Source organism: Amia ocellicauda, chromosome 17 (assembly GCF_036373705.1).
Source record: "Amia ocellicauda isolate fAmiCal2 chromosome 17, fAmiCal2.hap1, whole genome shotgun sequence".
Classification (NCBI taxonomy): domain Eukaryota; kingdom Metazoa; phylum Chordata; class Actinopteri; order Amiiformes; family Amiidae; genus Amia; species Amia ocellicauda.
The window spans coordinates 10,098,118-10,118,060 of record NC_089866.1 but is presented as its reverse complement, the minus strand read 5'-3'; the positions used below and the strand labels follow the sequence as shown (position 1 = coordinate 10,118,060).

The following is a 19,943-nucleotide window of genomic DNA, read 5'->3' as shown; positions in this document are numbered from 1 at the left end:
ATTACACCCTCTGCTAGCTGGGGGTATAGTGGAAATGATCGGGTTTCTGGGTTTCTACAGCACAGCCCTGCAGTAAAAGGTCCCGCATGAATGAAGATAGAAGTCCATTCATGGGGGGAAGAATGGCGATCTGGAATGGGAGAAAAAAATAAAATGCCGCGCTTTGGAAAGAAAGGCGAAGCAAAATAGTGAGAAACAACTGTGCCGAACTAACTCGCTTTCACCTTGCTTTTTGTTTTTCTTCTTGGTGTTTTTCCTCTTGTCTTCTAAAGTGCACCAGCACCTTCCCGTGTTTCGGATAGAGTTCGTCTGTGGAAACTAAGGTTACCAGGGTTAATTTGATTGAGCAATTCCAGAAAGGAGCTTGTGCAGCGCTGGCCTGGAAACGTGATACAGATTTTGGTATATAATTGCAAGCAGGTACCCAGGTTCATACGTGTGGAAACACATTCTGTGGGTCACAATGACACCATTCGTATTGGATGCTGGAATGGGCATATTTATTCAATTTTTTGCTGAATACTATTTATTTTTTACCTATATTATTATTTGATACTTTTTTTTTCTTCTAAAGATCAGAAATGTTTTTTCTAAATCTCCTGGTACAGGTTTGTTTTCAAAATCTTGATTACTTTGTCTTGGTACTGTAACTAAAAACTGTAACTAAACTTGTAAATGTGTCCTTTATCTGAACATGCCTAGCTATCCCTGCTTGTAAGTTACTTTGCTGGGACTGATTTCAGTGTCTGCCTGTCTGTTCGCTCAACTTTCCCACAGGCTTGGGTATCAGTGAGGTTCGGGATGGAAGGGACACTGTCTCTGTGCCTGCTGCTGCTGCTCCTGGCACACCTGCCCACCACGGGACCACAACAGCCGCAGCTCGGTGAGGGAGAGGTGGCACAGGGAGACAAACACTCCTAGTACAATAAGTAGGCTCTGGCATATCTCGTTATGTCCTAATCCAGACCTAGGGAAGAGAGTTTGGCGGGTCAAATTAAACCAATAATGATGTAAGATTGTTTGTTAGAAAAATCTTGCTTCCCTCTTTCACTGGAGCTAGGCAGAGGTCATGGTCTTTTACAGCAGGAACTGTGCATAAACTTGGCGAACTGTACACTTTACAGCTGGTTCACAGACCTTGCTTAGCACTAGATTTAGGACTATTCAACCTAAAATAACATTGGGTAGTCCAGGACCAGTGCTAATCAGAGTATGTGAAACTGTCCCATAGTGTATATGAGAGGGGCTGTAGACTTGTATTTTTAAGACTGTATTGTAAGAGAGGCAGATGTGAGTGCAATGTGTTATGCTGATTTAAATTGGCTAATTTGTTCATTTGTTAGGTTTTACTTGTGTCCTTTTGTTTTGCAGAATTGCCTCCACTGGTGAAAAAGGCACTGGTGGGTCCTGTTTCTTTTCTCTTTTTAGTTTAAATATGAAAGATCAATAGAAAATATGCACAGTGTTGGGAATTTTGTATTTTGTATTGTTTGACCAATATTTCTGCTAACAATGTCAGAATAATGGAAGTATAAAAAAAACCTCAGTTGTGTTACTGATGTAATTTTTCATTTGGGTTTGGGAACTCTAAAGGAAAACTCTGCTATAAGGTTCCCATTTTAATATAGTATGGTAATGTACTTGCTAAATATGAAACTTTAGCACTGAACTGTGCATTGACATGTGCTTTTTATGTTAATTTAGGATGAATTCTTGGCCAGGAAATACCTTCAAGGTAAATTGAAAGGATCTGTAGAGCAGCACAGACGCTGCAGAACATTTGAGTGTAGATTGGCTTCATTTTCTTATCCTTGTTCCCTGTTGTCATGTCTTTTGTTCCCTGCAGCCCTGGTGGACGCATTCCTGTTCGCAAGGTACCGTTTGCTTGTGTCCATTGGCTACTGGTTTAATATGATGCAGAAATAATCCCTGGTTCTGGCTCCTGAATTGTGATTATTATTTTGCCAACTGGAGTGCAAGTCACAACCTGCCAGCAAGGATATAGTGTGTTTAAGAGTTATAATCAAAGTTAGTGTTGTTTTAGGATTCCGATGTGCTCTGTGTACAGTGGGTCTGGGCTCTGTGTGGAGGATTAGTGCAACGCTATCCACTGTCTTGTGTCCACAGTAAACAGCAGCCCTGGAGCCCCCTGGACGCCCTGAGGTATCTGCTCCTCAGAAACAGTTCCCTGAACATGGAGAAGATAACCGTGAGTGTCTGTCCTGTCCTGCCTGCTTACCACATCCCTCCCCTTCTCTCCACACACTAGTCCTTCAACAGGCTCAACCTGTTGAACACTTTTATTGTGTTTTACGCTTTTCCTAGTAAGAGGAGGACTGTTGTGAGCCAGTGTAGTGAAGGAAACCAATTTGGTATGTTGAACCCATAGGATTTACCAACTATGCCACAACCTGCAGTAAAACCATGTTAACAGTGACAAAAAGCTATGGTCAATTTATCACAGGAAACAAGGGTCATGCCTCACTGAGAGCTTCCGTCTGGGCTATGTGTGGGGCAGCGTGGGGCCGGGTTGCAATGCTCTGTGTCAATGCTCTGCCCCTGTCTGACAGACCATCCTGAGGGACTATCAGAACGGCCTGATCCAGGAGCCCCAGCAGCTGGTCTCTGACCTCAGCAGCCTGGACACACTGCAGTTCATCACCGCACTGAGACTTCTCTTCCAGGGCCGGAAAGAGCAGGTCAGACTAAATCTCTGCCTGTCTGCCAGTCTGTTGGCCTGTGTTCTGTGTGCTGTGGGCAGTGTGTTATGAGCAAGCTCTATGCTTCGTGCTGTGTGTTATTAGCTATGTGCTTTGTGCTGTATACTGTGAGCTGTATGCTTTGAGCTGTGTCTTGTAAGCTCTGTGTTTTGAGCAGTGTTATTTTCGCTGGTTGTGTGTGCTCTGTGCCATGTACTCTATGCTGTTTGCTGAGTGGATTATGCTACAAACAGTGTGCTGTGTACTGTGTGTTGTGTGCTCTGTACTGTGTGCTATGAGTAGTGTGCTGTGCGCTGTGTTTGCTACAGACGGCTCTGATCGATGTGGACTTCGATGCGATGAAGGTGGCGCTGGAGCGCAGCCCTGGGGGGAACCGCTCTCTGTTCACAGCGGCCAGGGAGCGCTGTGTACCGGCCCTGCGCAAGGGTGGCTGTGTGGAGCTCATGTCCGCTCTGCTGAGCCTGTCCGGCGGGGAGTTTGTCCGGGAGGACTTCATCATGGAACTGCCCTCTGACCTGCCCGACAACACCTTCAGAAACCTGTGAGTGACACCCAGAACACACCAGTGGCCAGACACAAAACACAAATTTGGCTAATGATCCCCTTGTTTTTCCCTTGCGTGTTCCTTGAGGTTTAGGTTGTTGCGCATTAAAGGCAATGTGCCAGTTAAGGGAACTATATGTAGTGCTCAAGTTATTCAATATTTTGTTTTCAGGTAAATGCCTCCTATTAAGTGTTGTTTTTTTTCCCTTGAGAGAGACAGGCAGCTCTGTTGGGTTGACTGTGGCACTGCCAACACCAAAGAGTTTGTTCGCCATCTGGTCCCAAGGCAGAGTATTGATTCCCAATCCTGTTCCTTACTCACTGCATCCCAGGCAGAGATTGTACTGTGTTTGGCATCATCATCATCAACCGGCATCATCCATGACCTGCTGCTCTCACTCTTGCTGTGTGTGTGTCTGTCTCTCCTGCAGAACAGCCGTGTTTAAGGACCTGTACGACATGTTCTCTTCAGCCACCCAGAGGGCCGTTTACAAGTGGATCATCCAGGGGCTGCAGAAGACCTCTAAATCCCACCGTATGCTGCTTTCTCCACCACTCTCACTATGCAGCCCTATCTGGGGCTACATATGTTTAGTCACATGGATGACAAAGCCTGCACTGACAAGCTGAATGTGTGCTTTAGAATAAAATAAAATAAAAAGCATTTATTTTAAATAAAGAAGTATTTGGGTTATTTTCATACATGTTTTAAAGAGTCCGTTCATTGTTTTGGTGGATCATAAAGCAACATTTTATATAAATAATAGTTCAAAAGTACAACAGGTAAATTTGAATAAGTCATGGATTGCTAAGGCCTAGAGCAAATCTAAGCTTTGACCTGCACACAAGTCCCAAAGTGCACAGTTATACCCTGTCATGCATTTCATTTTTAAATAAAAAAAAAGCCAGAAAGTGGCTGCTGACAATAAATTAAGCCACAATCGGATACAAATTTGTCATTTGCGATTCTCAAGTATGGCACAGTTTTGATTTGGTCCAGGGCTCAGGCACAGATAATGCACTAAAGTTGAGAACTGTTCTGCAAGGTCAAATAAGAGATTTCTGCTCATTATAAACCAGAGAGCTCCCATACAGGTCTTATTGTAAATAGTCACTGTGTGTGTTTCTAACTCTGCCCCCTTCTTTGATGATCTCTCCCCAGAGGGGTCAGAAGTCTGGGTCACTGCTGAGAATCTGTGGTTCCTGGGCCGCTACATTGTTCATCTGGGCATCCACAACATCCACCGCATCAGTCTGAGTGAGGTGAGAGGAGCCGCCATGTCCGCAGAGAGAGAGAGAGAGAACGTAGATAGAAAGCGACAGTTGGTGGTAAAGGTGTTAATGTTACATAAGAACATAAGAAAGTTTACAAATGAGAGGAGGCCATTCAACCCAACGTGCTCGTTTGGTGTCCATTAATTACTAAGTGATCCAAGGATCCTATCCAGTCTATTTTTAAATGTTCCCAAATTTTCAGCTTCCACCACATCGCTGGGGAGTTTGTTCCAGATTGTGACGCCTCTCTGTGTGAAGAAGTGTCTCCTGTTTTCTGTCTCGAATGCCTTGAAGCCCAATTTCCATTTGTGTCCCCGGGTCCGTGTGTCCCTGCTGATCTGGAAAAGCTCCTCTGGTTTGATGTGGTCGATGCCTTACATGATTTTGAAGACTTGAACCTCTGATCCGCATCTAGAGCAGCGATATCTTTCTTGAAGTGTGGAGCCCAGAACTGTATTGTACAGTCTGAACATTACTGCCCTTGTTTTAAATTCTACACAATATACCCTAGCATTCTGTTTGCCTTTTTATTGCTTCCCCACATTGTTTGGATAATTTTAGCTCATCAGAATAAAATATTTAGCTAAAGATTTTCATCAAAGGCAAGTGATTTATTCAATCGGGATGGGGGTTTATTCAATTTGTAAACACTACAGCAATAAGGTCATGCACATTCTTTAATCTCATAAAAACAAAAAGATCAGCTATCTTGTATGCTCTTAGGCCATGATGCAAATCTCTGCCTTGATGCACCACTAAAAGTGGACCTGAAAAGCAGCTCACACAGGCAGAAATATGGAATTGGTATGAAGTCAATGTCTCTGCATTGCCATGACTATAGCACTGGTGCGGGTGTTGGCTTAGGGGCTTGGCTGGTGACACTCCCGGCCCTTTGTCTGTCAGATGCGGTTGTTCATTAACTATGACAACGCCACCAAGCAGCTGGACTCCGTGTGCGACATCAAGCATGCCACCGCAAAGGCCTTCCTGCGCCGTGTCAATGCGTCTGGCTTCGACATGGCCAACGTCTCCATCGCATACAGGTCAGTACCCCCTAGTATTCCACAATACCCTATTGCACCTCCTAGCACCCTGACACACACACAAACACACATATCAGACTGCTCCCTGGCCACCATCACACTCCCTAGCATCTTGAACACGACAGGTGAGTAAGAAACAGGCCCTGGTTGAATGTGTTTCTCTGCTGACTGAAGAGAGGATGGGGAAGTTGCGGTTTACCTCCTGGTTTGTCTTACTGTCTTTTCCAGCAAGGCTCTACACTATAGGTTACATAAAGGACCCTATATTGTCACACTCACTTCCCTTTCCTTAAAGGAAAGCTTTCAGCAGCTATTGTGTAACCCCTGTAAGTGCATGTGATTTCCGGAGGTGGCATCAGCTTGTCACTGTGGTAACTGTCTTCACACTGTCCCCTTTGGCCACCTGATTGCTTTGTGTATTTAATCCTGTTTAATGAGATTTTGTATCAAGTTATTGTAATATTATGGTCGTATTATAATTAGAATAATAGTAGAAGTATTAGTTTCCTTCCAATCTTGGTGTTATTACTTAACTGCTCAGCATCATTGGTGTCACGTCAGTTCTTTGGCACTGTCCTATGTGTGTTTACTGTGAGAGTGTATGTGTGTGTGTGTGTCTGTGTGTGTGTAAGAGTGAGAGCAGTTATAGGGCAGTGTGCTGAGGTGTGCAGCTGTGTCTCCTCTCCAGGGTGGGCTTGCTGGTGTGTTTCTATGACAATGTGCATCAGCTGGACGTGGCCGATGCCCGCAGCCTGCTCCACCAGCTCATCAAGTGCAACCAGCTGCGCGGGAGCCAGGCAGATGTCCAGAAGGTGAGTGGTGACTGGAGACAAGGACAGTGCAGGCAGGGATGTGCGACCTTTGTGCATGGGAAACCACACCAACATAGCAGTGCACTCTCAGCAAATCCATATAATGATTCACAAAATATGGTGAGGTTAGTTTCCACCATCTCATTTCGACATATAAAATAAATGCTGGGACTACAGGCAGAAATATACAGTGAGGGAAAAAAGTATTTGATCCCCTGCTGATTTTGTATGTTTCCCCACTGACAAAGAAATGATCAGTCTATAATTTTAATGGTAGGTGTATTTTAAAAGTGAGAGACATAATAACAAAAAAAAAATCGCATTTCAAAAAATTGAATTGCATGTTAATGAGGGAAATAAGTATTTGATCCCCTATCAATCAGCAAGATTTCTGGCTCCCAGGTGTCTTTTATACAGGTAACGAGCTGAGATTAGGAGCACTCTCTTAAAGGGAGTGCTCCTAATCTCAGCTCGTTAACTGTATAAAAGACACCTGTCCACAGAAGCAATCAATCAATCAGATTCCAAACTCTCCATCATGGCCAAGACCAAAGCTGTCCAAGGATGTCAGGGACAAGATTGTAGACCTACACAAGGCTGGAATGGGCTACAAGCAGCCAAGCAGCTTGGTGAGAAGGTGACAACAGTTGGAGCGATTATTCGCAAATGGAAGAAATGCAAAATAACTGTCAGTCTGGGGCTCCATGCAAGATCTCACCTCGTGGAGTTTCAATGATCATGAGAACGGTGAGGAATCAGCCCAGAACTACACGGGAGGATCTTGTTAATGATCTCAAGGCAGCTGGGACCATAGTCACCAAGAAAACAATTGGTAACACACTACGCTGTGAAGGACTGAAATCCTGCAGCGCCCGCAAGGTTCCCCTGCTCAAGAAAGCACATGTACAGGCCCGTCTGAAGTTTGCCAATGAAAATCTGAATGATTCAGAGGAGAACTGGGTGAAAGTGTTGTGGTCAGATGAGACCAAAATCAAGCTCTTTGGCATCAACTCAACTCGCCGTGTTTGGAGGAGGAGGAATGACCCCAAGAACACCATCCCCACCGTCAAACATGGAGGTGGAAACATTATGCTTTGGGGGTGTTTTTCTGCTAAGGGGACAGGACAACTGCACCACATCAAAGGGACGATAGACGGGGCCATGTACCATCAAATCTTGGGTGAGAACCTCCTTCCCTCAGCCAGGGCATTGAAAATGGGTCGTGGATGGGTATTCCAGCATGACAATGACCCAAAACACACAGCCAAGGCAACAAAGGAGTGGCTCAAGAAGAAGCACATTAAGGTCCTGGAGTGGCCTAGCCAGTCTCCAGACCTTAATCCCATAGAAAATCTGTGGAGGGAGCTGAACGTTCGAGTTGCCAAACGTCAGCCTTGAAACCTTAATGACTTGGAGAGGATCTGCAAAGAGGAGTGGGACAAAATCCCTCCTGAGATGTGTGCAAACCTGGTGGCCAACTACAAGAAACGTCTGACCTCTGTGATTGCCAACAAGGGTTTTGCCACCACGTACTAAGTCGAAGGGGTCAAATACTTATTTCCCTCATTAACATGCAAATCAATTTATAACTTTTTTGAAATGCGTTTTTCTGGATTTATTGGTTGTTATTCTGTCTCTCACTGTTAAAATACACCTACCATTAAAATTATAGACTGATCATTTATTTGTCAGTGGGCAAATGTACAAAATCAGCAGGGGATCAAATACTTTTTTCCCTCACTGTATGGTGTACCAAACTATTATATTAATAACTGTATTAACTGAGCCAACTGCATTTGAAAAATGAAACAATCATATGTAATGTATCATATATTAAATATACATGTTTGTTCCAGATGGGTGACAAAAGCTAACAAGTTCCTGTTGTCTCTGCACAGCTGAAGTCTCAGCTACTGGCCGTGGTGATGAGGAACCAGACGCTGAATGAGTCTCTGGGGTCAGTGTCAGATGCTGTGGTGGGCCTGACCCCTGGCCAGCTGGAGGCGCTGTCTGCTCAGGCAGTGCAGAGCTCTATCGCGGTGCTGCAGCAGGTCTCTGGATGGACCCGCAGTCAGACCATCATACTGGTTCACAAATACATCGGCACCAGCAAGGTGAGCCAAGCAAGGCGCCCCAGTAGAATACATATCGGCAAACAGCCTCTACAACCAGCTGGGACTAGCATTCCTTCATCTGATCTGACCTGGTCCCAGATTACCAAGTAACGTTGTGGCAACATTGCAAGAGAGCAAACACAGAACAATCTGAGGTGTGGCAGGTGATGTTGTTAAAAATTATTTTCTTTGGGTTTTATCGTTTTACAGTGGTTTCCTATCGCCACAACATGTCTCCACTGTGCTTTACTACAAGCATAGGATATACCACTATAAATATTTTTAAGGGATGTTTACTATGGTAGATGATAGTTCATGGTCTAGTGTAGTAAAGTACATGTTGTGCCCATAGAAAACCAATGTAAAACGATGGTATAACCAATAAAAGTGCCCAAAACCTATGGTAAATTGACCATGGTAGACTGGCATAAGTCTTACATATATGACTGGGCCTTGTGATATTTTGTTAGACAGCTGCATTCTCTTCCTGTCTCTCTCTCTCTCTCTCTCTGTGTGCAGTTCCTCTCCTTCAGAAACATCACTCAGCTGGGTTCCCTTATCTCGGGGGTGGATGCCAACCTGTTTTACAGTGTGAGTACGGAGGAGTTGTCACAGGCGCTGGAGAGCACGCTGTCCCAATATGCCGCCCACCTCAACCCTGCACAGCAACACGCCATTGTCGGTCAGGTAGGCCCAAACACCACTCGAGTAGCGTCAAGCTGCCGTTACATCAAACTAGATGGTCACAGTTAGGGCGTGTTGGGACGATTGCTGAGGCGAGCTCCACTCATGAGCTTTGTGCTGTTTGGTGCAGATGCTCACGGCCTCGGACGTGGAGTCAGTTCTGCGGCAGATCCCGGGCGTGCTGTTCGCAGAGGTGTCGCTGTCCACCCTGCTGAGGCTGCGGAGCCTGGACACCGAGGCATTTGAGGAGAAACAGCTGACCCGCAGCCAGGTGCAGCACCCCCACACTCTCACACTGTCACCCTCACACGGCACTGCTGCTGAGTTACACAGCTACTCTCATTCTGCCCGGCGGCCCAGTCTCGCTCACATTGCACTGCGGCCTGGGCTGACAGTCACCCTCACACTGCGCTAGAGTCTGTTGCACAGAGACTTAGGGTCAAACAGGACTGCAGATGGATTGAAGTGTACTGCTGGAAAACGGGTCTGCTGAGCCAACACTCTGGCATATGCCCCCAGTCATGACCCACACCCCAGACAGTGGCTCCTTGTGTTATGTAGCCGGTGCTTTTTCTCCCCAGGCCTTCTTCCTGTACGACTCTCTGTCCAGAAGGACTGGGGCTGTGGATCTGATCAGGTGAGCAGTACAAGGTGGCCGGCCAGTGCAGGGAGAGCTTGTCCTGTTAGTCTAAAAAACCCTGATCACAATTTGCTCGTTAACGATCCTAGGGTGCTTTTCACAGGAGTGATTGTATTCCCCCAGTGTCCTGGCCAAATGGCAAATGGAATAAGAATCTGTCTAACGTAAAGCCTCCCTAGCTCAGGGTCAGCAGAGGGTCTCCTTGTCCTCGTACCAGAGACCTTGATCTCATCAGCACCTTCCCAAAGGAGTAAAATGATTTAAAAAGCAGTGACCTCTGCCTGCCTCTGTGTCGCGCAGCACCGGGCAGCTTCTCAAGGGCATACCCTGCAAGGAGATCCAGAGGATGAGCAGCGTCTCCTTCATCGCCAACTTTTCCCTCTTTGAGAGAAGCTTCCATCTGCTCTCGCCCCTCCAGGTACGGAGGCAGGGGAAGTGCAGGAAGGGGTGGTGGTGGAGGGGGTCTTCATGGTCTGAATTTTGCTGAAATTCCTTCCACATTAATACAGCATCCTCATTGTAAATCAAGGATATTGTTATTATTATTTATTAGCAGATATCCAGGGTGACTTACAGTTTACATAAGAAACATATCAAAATGCAACATACAGTAATCACACATCAGTGCAGGCCTAGATACATGCTAAAGGGAGGGATAGGCATACAAAATGTTTATGTTACTGTCAAGGAAAGGATACACAATGGTTTAACTACTGGGTCAGGGTCTGGGCTTAGGGTCAGAGTTGTGGCTGTTGCTGGGGTACGATCAGGGTCCTTGTATGGGTGAGGCCTGGGGCTGGAGCTTAGGGTTTGGGTCCGGATGAGGGACAGGGCTAGGGCTGGAGTCGGAGCTAGAAACAGTCAGCGGGAGGGGGGGGGTGCCAGCAACAAAGGACTGAGAGTGCTGCTCTGTGCTCTGTCTCAGATGAACTGCCTGGCCTGGAAGTACTGGGAGGTCCTGCATACCACCAACACTTCAATCCCCCCCATCCTGCTGTCAGTGCTGCCGTGAGTACTCCCAGCTGTGTGTGAGAGTATTTGTGTATGCTATGTGTGTGTGCACCCTGTGTGAGTGTTCTGTGTATGTTGCTCGGTGTATGTGGCCTTGGGTGTGTGCTGTGTGTGTGTGTGTGTGTGTGTGTGTGTGTGCGTGTGCGTGCAACCTGTCTATATGCAACATGCCATTGTTCTGCTGATATGTGTATTGGGGTCCTTTGCATACAGTGAGGGAAAAAAGTATTTGATCCCCTGCTGATTTTGTACGTTTCCCCACTGACAAATAAATGATCAGTCTATAATTTTAATGGTAGGTGTATTTTAACAGTGAGAGACAGAATAACAACAAAAAAATCCAGAAAAACGCATTTCAAAAAAGTTATACATTGATTTGCATGTTAATGAGGGAAATAAGTATTTGATCCCCTATCAATCAGCAAGATTTCTGGCTCCCAGGTGTCTTTTATACAGGTAACGAGCTCCTAATCTCAGCTCGTTACCTGTATAAAAGACACCTGTCCACAGAAGCAATCAATCAATCAGATTCCAAACTCTTCACCATGGCCAATACCAAAGAGCTGTCCAAGGATGTCAGGGACAAGATTGTAGACCTACACAAGGCTGGAATGGGCTACAAGCAGCCAAGCAGCTTGGTGAGAAGGTGACAACAGTTGGAGCGATTATTCGCAAATGGAAGAAATGCAAAATAACTGTCAGTCTGGGGCTCCATGCAAGATCTCACCTCGTGGAGTTTCAATGATCATGAGAACGGTGAGGAATCAGCCCAGAACTACACGGGAGGATCTTGTTAATGATCTCAAGGCAGCTGGGACCATAGTCACCAAGAAAACAATTGGTAACACACTACGCTGTGAAGGACTGAAATCCTGCAGCGCCCGCAAGGTTCCCCTGCTCAAGAAAGCACATGTACAGGCCCGTCTGAAGTTTGCCAGTGAACAATCGAATGATTCAGAGGAGAACTGGGTGAAAGTGTTGTGGTCAGATGAGACCAAAATCAAGCTCTTTGGCATCAACTCAACTCGCCGTGTTTGGAGGAGGAGGAATGACCCCAAGAACACCATCCCCACCGTCAAACATGGAGGTGGAAACATTATGCTTTGGGGGTGTTTTTCTGCTAAGGGGACAGGACAACTGCACCGCATCAAAGGGACGATAGACGGGGCCATGTACCATCAAATCTTGGGTGAGAACCTCCTTCCCTCAGCCAGGGCATTGCAAATGGGTCGTGGATGGGTATTCCAGCATGACAATGACCCAAAACACACAGCCAAGGCAACAAAGGAGTGGCTCAAGAAGAAGCACATTAAGGTCCTGGAGTGGCCTAGCCAGTCTCCAGACCTTAATCCCATAGAAAATCTGTGGAGGGAGCTGAACGTTCGAGTTGCCAAACGTCAGCCTTGAAACCTTAATGACTTGGAGAGGATCTGCAAAGAGGAGTGGGACAAAATCCCTCCTGAGATGTGTGCAAACCTGGTGGCCAACTACAAGAAACGTCTGACCTCTGTGATTGCCAACAAGGGTTTTGCCACCAAGTACTAAGTCGAAGGGGTCAAATACTTATTTCCCTCACTGTACAATTCTGGCACAGCAGTTATGGCTATCCAAATAGTTACTGTATCAGCTTGTGCTATCAGTTGTGCTAGTGCTGTGTATGTGTGTGAGTCGAGGTGTGCACAGTGTAGCTGTGTAGAGTGGTCAGTGGATGCGTTGTTGACCTGGTGACTGTGCTCTGCAGTGTGGAGTATGTGGACAACATGCCCTCCACCTCCTGTAAAAGCTTCTTGGTGGCTCTGGGCCGTGTGGACCTGGACCTCCTGACGGTTTACGCAGAGAAACGGGAGGCCGTCGTCAAGAAGGTGCTGCAGTGCCTGGTGAGAACTGCCCCCCTCCCACCACCACTAGGGTCTCTGTGTGTGAAGGCCGGAATACAGCTCTCTATGGCGGAAGATATTCACTGATCAGTGCAGAGAGGAGAAGGGGAAGGGGAGAGATCTGTCTGTCTTTAGGTCAGGAACACTAAGGTTTATAGTGTGTAAGAATAGAGGTGTGGATTTAGACTGGTCACGTGATCCAATCCAAATAAAGAACAACCTGTTTACAATCAGGAAATGTTTATTGATTCTGTTTACTCGAAATTAAGTAAGAATCTGAGCTGTGATACCTGGCAGTGGTCAGCAGTTTGTGTGTGTGTGTGTGCCCCCAATAGAGAGAGGGGGTGAGAGATGAGTACGATGTGGACACCCTTGGCCGACTCCTGTGCCACCTGCCCCCCGACACCATCCGGGCCCACATCGCTGCCCCCGCCCTATCTGCCGCACTGCGCCAGTTCCGGAGCTGCCCACGGCTCAGCCAGGAACAGAAAGATGCCATCAAGAGCAAACTGGCACAGCTGTACGGGTAGGGCAGGCGCAGGCCCTACACACAGCACCACTATTGGAATACAGCAACAAGGGGTAGCCACTAACTTTACATGAAAGACACTAAAATACCTGAGCACTGGAGGATTCCAAATGAGCTGTTAATATGCAAGTTCAATGTAATTTTCCTCCATTAATCGTAGTTTACATGAGAACAGGCGTATTCAGAATACTGTTGTAGAGTAACTTTTAGAAAGGTGTGGTTATAAAGGTGAATATTGTAGCATTGGCTTTACTCCCACACTGAGCGTCTACCCAAGATCCTTTGTGAAATGTCAGCCAATCCGAGTATTCTGAATAAACTGCATCCATGTCCTAATATTCCAGTGATAATCCATTAAATAGTTTAACCACCCCCTATCTTGGGCAGAATACTCATGTGGAATGCTGCTGGCCGTATTCTGAATAAGGTTTTGGCATGACTGGTTATGTAGTGCTCAAGGATTCCAAATAATAAGAGAATATGAGTGTGAATGCAAATGTAATGAGTAAAGAGAAACTGCAACACAGGAAGGAGCCAAACTGGTGTCCTAGCAGTGTAATCTGCAGTAGGCACAGCAGCATCATGAGTAGCAATCCTCTTATTATTCAAACAAAGACAACTTGCCCTTCATGTGTCTCTGTTCAGATGATTTGTTTAATGACTGTTCAAGCTAGTCTCTTAAATAGTGAGCCACATAGAATAATCTCAATGCATTTTGATGACAGTCTTAGTCATGAGCAGACTTACCATCACTAACCAAAAAGCCAAAATTCCTTTATGTTTTGCCTATCAATTATAGGTAAATCAGGCTATCAGGCCAACACTCCTTGTTACAATAGACAAAGCACCACTGGAGATAAGAAGGGAAATAGAAGCCCTTTTTATCTCTATAAATGTCATTTCATAATGTTTTTGTACAATGCTTTGTCAACATCCCCTGGAGTCTAAAAAAAATCATATGCACATCATCATCATCATATTGTTCTATGTTCGCATTATTACAATATTGCCACATTATTTGGTTAGCTGGGGAGTGATCATGTACTGTAACTGTCTCTATCAGATCCATTTTGCTATGAGTGTGTGTGTGTGTGTGTGTGTGTGTGTGTGTGTGCAGTAATTGATGTATGTGTGTCTGTGTGAGTGTCCCAGGAGCCCTTGGGAGTGGAGTGCGGAGCTGACTCAAGACCTGGGCCTCCTGGTCACCCTACTGTCCAGGGAGGAGATCACAGCCATCGCTAATAAGGTGCCACCCCACTGCTACCTCTTTATGAACAGTGCATAGTGTCAGGCTCTCCTTATTATCTCTCTGTTGAGTTTTTACTAAATAAACTGAGATTTTGTTTGTTTCTTTTGTTCTCTTTCTCTCCCTCTCCCTCTCCCTCTCTCACCCCTTCTTTCCCCACTTCTTTCTCCTTCCCTCCCCCAACCCTCTCTCCTCCCATTTCCTCCCACTGTCCCCCACCACCCCTTCTCTCTCCATCTCTGTCAGTACCCAGAGGAGGTGTGGCCCCTGGCAGTGCCCGTTTCGGGGGGCTCTGTGCCTGAGGAGTTCCTGGCTGCGCTGTTTGATGCAGTGCATGGCACAGAGGCCAGAGATGGCATCAGTGCCCAGCCTGGGACAGGTGAGGGGCAGGCAAGGCTGCTGCCAGAACACAAAAGTGCATTCAATAGAGTCAATCAGTGCACTGCCAGTACCCTCGTTCCCTGCTGAAAGACACAGAGACAACAAGAGCAATCGCTTTCCTCTAGAGATGCCTAGGCCTGCTGCCCAGACAAAAACTGGGACTGTTTGCACGTTTCAGTTTAGTGTAATAACTTGTTACACCGGAGCTTTGACCTGCTTGCTCTGTTCCCCCCGCAGAATGTGATGCAGTCAGAGCGCCATCTGCTGACGACATCCGTAAGTTGTTGGAGGCCAACGTGTACTGGACTGACCTGGAGTTGCAGTGCATGAGCGATGATACCTTCAAACAGACTGTGGAGCTGCTGGGCTCTGTCGGCAGATACAACACGTCCCAGCTCCACACGCTCAAAACACGCGCCAGACAAGTGTGTACTACCCAACTACTATTTTGCAGTCCAACATACATATATCTATGTTAAGCTCCTTATATTTACATCACATTGGGTTCTTAAGGGTTAACCTAACAGGTAATTAATGGCTCCCACCATCCTCCTACTCCTTCCTGTATCAGGCGTGGGGCCCCCTGTCAACCTGGAAGAGCTACCATGTGATCTCTCTGGGGACAATCGCGCTGGCCCTCACAGAGGAGGACATCATGGAGCTGGACCTGAGCTCCATTGACACACTGACCGCCCTCAGCCAGCAACACACCTGGACCCCTCAGCAGGTCAGGCATGCGCCCCAGGCCCACCTCATCCCGTCAGGGGGGCTGTTAAAATGCATGCCTGTTCTGCAGATTAAAGGCAACAAACCTTTCTCATTATAAATCTGTCTGTGTATCTGTATGTCATTGTAACCCCTGTCTGTCTGTATGTATGTGTGTCTGTCTGTCTGTCTGTCCTTGTTCCTTCAGATGAGCAGCCTGTTGTCTCGGTTCCTGGAGGCATCAGGTCTCAGCCTGGGGGCCCTGCGGGGGTCAGACCTGGCTGGGCTGGGGGTCATCCTGTGTGGGGTGGAGCCCAGCCAGGTGTCCCTCATAAGCCCTGAGGCCTACAGGTGAGCTCAAAAAGCAGTGGTGGGGGAATGTCCAGTAATCTGCCGTCTGTGGTTCTATGGGAACAGTGCAGGCAGTGGTGTATTTTTCTGTGTTGTAAAGCTGCACCCACTGTGCTTGACAGTGTCACTGCAGCCCGAATCGGCACCCTGCCCTGCACCCTGCCTGTGCTGCGCGAGCTGAAGAGGATAGCAGAGAGGGTGTTCGGGGAGGCTGGCACCTGGAACAGCTCCGTTCTGCAGGAGGTGGGCGCAGTGGCAGGTGAGATACTACTAATTCCAGTGCCAGTCTTTTGTGCCAATGTTTTTCACTTTAAACATGATTTTACTTTGGTTTTATCATAGTTTTACAATGGTTTCCTGCTGGCACAACATGCCTTTACTGTGCTTTACTACTTTGGAGCATACTGAACCCATAGGAAACCACTGTAAAACTAGGGTACATTTACCAAAAAGTGGTAAATTTACCAAAGTAAACTTGCATAGGGGTTGGCACACCACAGCAAGAATGTCTGTATGCCATCTTTGCAGCTGGTATGACACTAGAGGAGCTGAGGAACCTGGGCACTGAGCTGATGCCATACCTGCAGCCTCAGGCCATTTCTGCCATCCCTCCGGATCTCTTCAGGGTGAGTGCAGCTGAGTAGCTGGCACAGGGACTACAGCCCTGCCTCCTCATTACATCCTCCCCGTTTTTAATGTTTTTTCAACTGAATTATTGTTTCATCAAATTCTAATTGGCCTGGCAGAAGAGGTTATTTGAGGAACATTTTGTTCAGGAAGGAACCCTTATAAATGGGCCTGAATATTTGTGTTTTTGGCATGAATTCACTCTCTTTGCCCTTCCAGATTGAAATATGTACATCTGTGATTGTGTGTTTATGTATGTGTGAGTGTGGGTGTAATAGTAAGCGAGTGAGTGAGTGAGGTTAGTCTGAGTCTGTGTCTGTGTCTGTGTGTGAGAGGTTGTCCTGGTTATTTATGTGTGTGTTTGTGAGAGAGAGAGTTTGTCTGAGTGTGTGTGTGAGAGTTTATTCTGTGTGTGAATGTGAGAGTTTGTTCTGCATGTGTGTATGTGTGAGTGAGGTTGTTCTGAGACTGCGTGTGTGCGTGCATGAGCTCATTGTCACTGTGATACAAGTGACGTGTGTCCGCCCTATGTTCCTGAGGGACAGGAGTTCTCCCGTGAGCAGCTGCAGAGCCTGGGCCCAGAGAACGTGGCAGCGGTGACATCATCACAGTGTGCCCAGCTGAGTCAGGAGCAGATGCAGGGCCTACAGGCGGCACGTGATGGCCTACGAGAGAGGCCTGCCAGTGCTGCGGCCACTGTCAACCAGGGTGCCAGCCCCATTAGCTCCAGTAAGAAAAGACTCTGCCACACACCTTCTGCACATTGGGTATCACACAATGACATAGAACTATCAGTCATCTAAAATTCAATTCAGTCAGGTGGAATGTAGAGCTCTAAAACCAAAGTGGGAAAAGGGGCTTGGGATACACAAAAGAGATTATACCACTCTGGTATTCTACCACCACGTGACAGATTTCCATTTCGGCTTTTCTATGATTCTAACCAGTCAGGAAAGAGAAGACCAACTGATGTCCAACTAGATGCCAAATCTATTCCATTTGTATTACTGTTGCAGCAAGATTGTGTAACCCATGTATTTCAGTTTTGTGTATTGTTCCGGAGAGGCCAGGTGTAGTTTCTGTGTAGCTGATTTTTTGAAAAATATTTGTATCCAAGGCTAAATAGAGTTCAGGAGACAAAGAATAAGTCTGTGATCAAGTTTGAGGTAACTCATTGACGTCATGTAGTTGCTCAGCAACCAAGAGTGTAATCTTCTATATGTGTGTACTCCAGAAAAACTTTAGGAGCGCATCGTCATTATTAAAGAAACTATTTTGGTATCTTTATGATTAAATTGGGCCCTGAGTGTTTCTTGTCCACCTATCTATTGAGGGAGTACATTTCTCCCAATCACAGGCAACACATGCTGCTAATGACTCTTGGGCCTTCAGCCTTAGGGCACAAACCAAATTTAATTGGCAACATTACAACACACTTCTGACTGAGATAGGCTAATCTGAGCTCACTAAAGTGTGCAATACCAGATATAGCTTACCTCACCATGCTGTTTTGTGTCTTTCCACACCACTCTGCGCTCAGTCCCCAAAGGCACGTCCCAGTAAAAGTTCACATCAGGATTGCAGGCTCTCCACAATGCTGTCCCTGTTCATGGCTGCTCTTTGTGTTTCCCATGCAGGTGTTCCTCTCCATTTCAGCTCGGTGCCGTGGTTCTGGCCAGTGTGTGCCTGCCCATGCCTCCTTTGGGAATGCCTGCTATAGCCCAGCGGAGTTATAGACACAGATCACACTTCCTCTACATGCTGCCAAATGGGTTGCCAACCAGTTTGTTAATAAAATAACATAACGACACACTGTGTTTTGCATGGGAAACATAGGGACATATAGGCCTAGTTTAGGTGCAGATAAATGCCCTTTATGCAGTAGGCTAAGCAAACCATTTGTCTTGCAGTTCAGAAAAGCTGTATTGCTCTGTAGCCGGTGTAGTTCTCAGCCTAAGGAAAAGCCCCTGGCACATTGCGCTTTAAGGCTAACTATGAATTGGCGCTTCCTTAGGTAAAATTGGTTATTCAACAGCATGCAGATTGCATTGGGGGTGTACAGTCTGGAAACTCTACAGATGCACAGAAGTATTCCATGTTGGAAAGAATTAGTGAGTGACCATATGGACAGAATAGGGATTGCAATGATGTGCCTGTTTGTTTGTTTGTCATGTTCTTCTTTTTAAGCCTCAAGAGCTCATGTCTCTCCCGCCAGCACTACAGAGCTGTGTTCCCAGCAGGTTGTGAATGCATTTGTTAGTTCTAATGACAATCTGATAGAAGTTCGATAGCCTTTTTGAACCTCTAAAAGGTGCTGCTAATTGAAGGGCATATTTAACAGAGCGGGGAACAGGATTGTAGTTTGTGTTGCATGACAGCTGTCGCAGTCAATAGCATTTACGGCAGGTGTTGATTATTGCCAATGCAAAGTCATTTTCTGTTTGTATCCCTCAGAGTCTGTGCTGCGTAGTTAGCTGGAGAACACTGATGTGTATGAGTATCATCTGCCTAAGGAGCCAACTGCCTGCCTTAGACTATTTTAAGGTGTTGGGTTAGGTTGCTTGTTGAAAGTGGAAGAATAAAGCAGTCTTAAAGGAAATCAATTGCTCTGAGTCCTGTATAGAAATCAGCACGCTTTGCAATAGCAGAATGTTTGAGCATTATATGAAACCGTGGATGTCTTTCATTCTGGCTCACAGCCTCTTCCTATATTTGGAAATAAAGATTCTGAAGACACAGTAACACAGTGGGTGTTATTACAGGGGAGGAACCATGTGAGCTGAAGACTGCTGCTCAGTATTCTGTAAAAATGTAAGAGGGTTGTCAACCAGAGACACAATTCTGTACAAACTGCCACTTTTCTCAACATTTTTAAGCTGCAAACGAACTCTTCTTATTTTGAATATATCAGACTCACTTACCTTTTTATGAATTACCGATGTATTTGACAATCAATAAACCAATTACATTGTAAAGCATGTTTTGATGGTTGTTATTTCACTGCTTTGTGGAGTGGGGTTGGGAGTAAATTGTTCAGCCACTGTTAGAAACTGTTAAGTCCATCCCTACCTATAGCTCATGTTGCTTTGCTGTTACCTTGCGTCTGTTCTTCTCACAAAATCATCTTGTAATATCAAATCAGTTTTTTACCACTACTTCAAATTCAGTCTGTTTATGTGAATGTACTGCTTTGATTTTCATTCATTGCCTTTTTTTTTAACCCTGTTAAAGTACAAGCTCTTAAAAGTCCCTGGGGATGTTGTCCTTTCATGTACTAGTAGTGAAGACATCAGGACAGTGTGTCTAATGCTACACTCTATTATCAAGTTGGGGATGAGTGGGAAGAACAGCTTCTCCCTCAAAATACACAACAAGCCACGTTGGA

At 46.1% G+C, this 19,943-nt stretch overlaps 1 protein-coding gene across 1 annotated transcript; it reads left to right on the top strand.

The window, feature by feature from the left end:
* Positions 1 to 801: 801 nt before the first annotated feature.
* LOC136713028 (otoancorin) lies at positions 802 to 19,526 on the top strand. Its single transcript, XM_066689920.1, has 26 exons — positions 802 to 883; positions 1,847 to 1,874; positions 2,128 to 2,209; positions 2,571 to 2,699; positions 3,029 to 3,261; positions 3,695 to 3,798; positions 4,426 to 4,526; positions 5,442 to 5,581; positions 6,270 to 6,393; positions 8,292 to 8,507; positions 9,027 to 9,194; positions 9,322 to 9,462; positions 9,773 to 9,828; positions 10,132 to 10,249; positions 10,757 to 10,839; positions 12,584 to 12,719; positions 13,055 to 13,245; positions 14,401 to 14,494; positions 14,741 to 14,873; positions 15,113 to 15,300; positions 15,447 to 15,602; positions 15,789 to 15,931; positions 16,054 to 16,190; positions 16,460 to 16,557; positions 17,104 to 17,287; positions 18,196 to 19,526. Exons 1-26 carry the CDS (start codon positions 802 to 804, stop codon positions 18,276 to 18,278), a joined length of 3,348 nt encoding a protein of 1,115 aa, XP_066546017.1. The 3' UTR covers positions 18,279 to 19,526.
* The last annotated feature ends 417 nt before the right edge of the window (positions 19,527 to 19,943 follow it).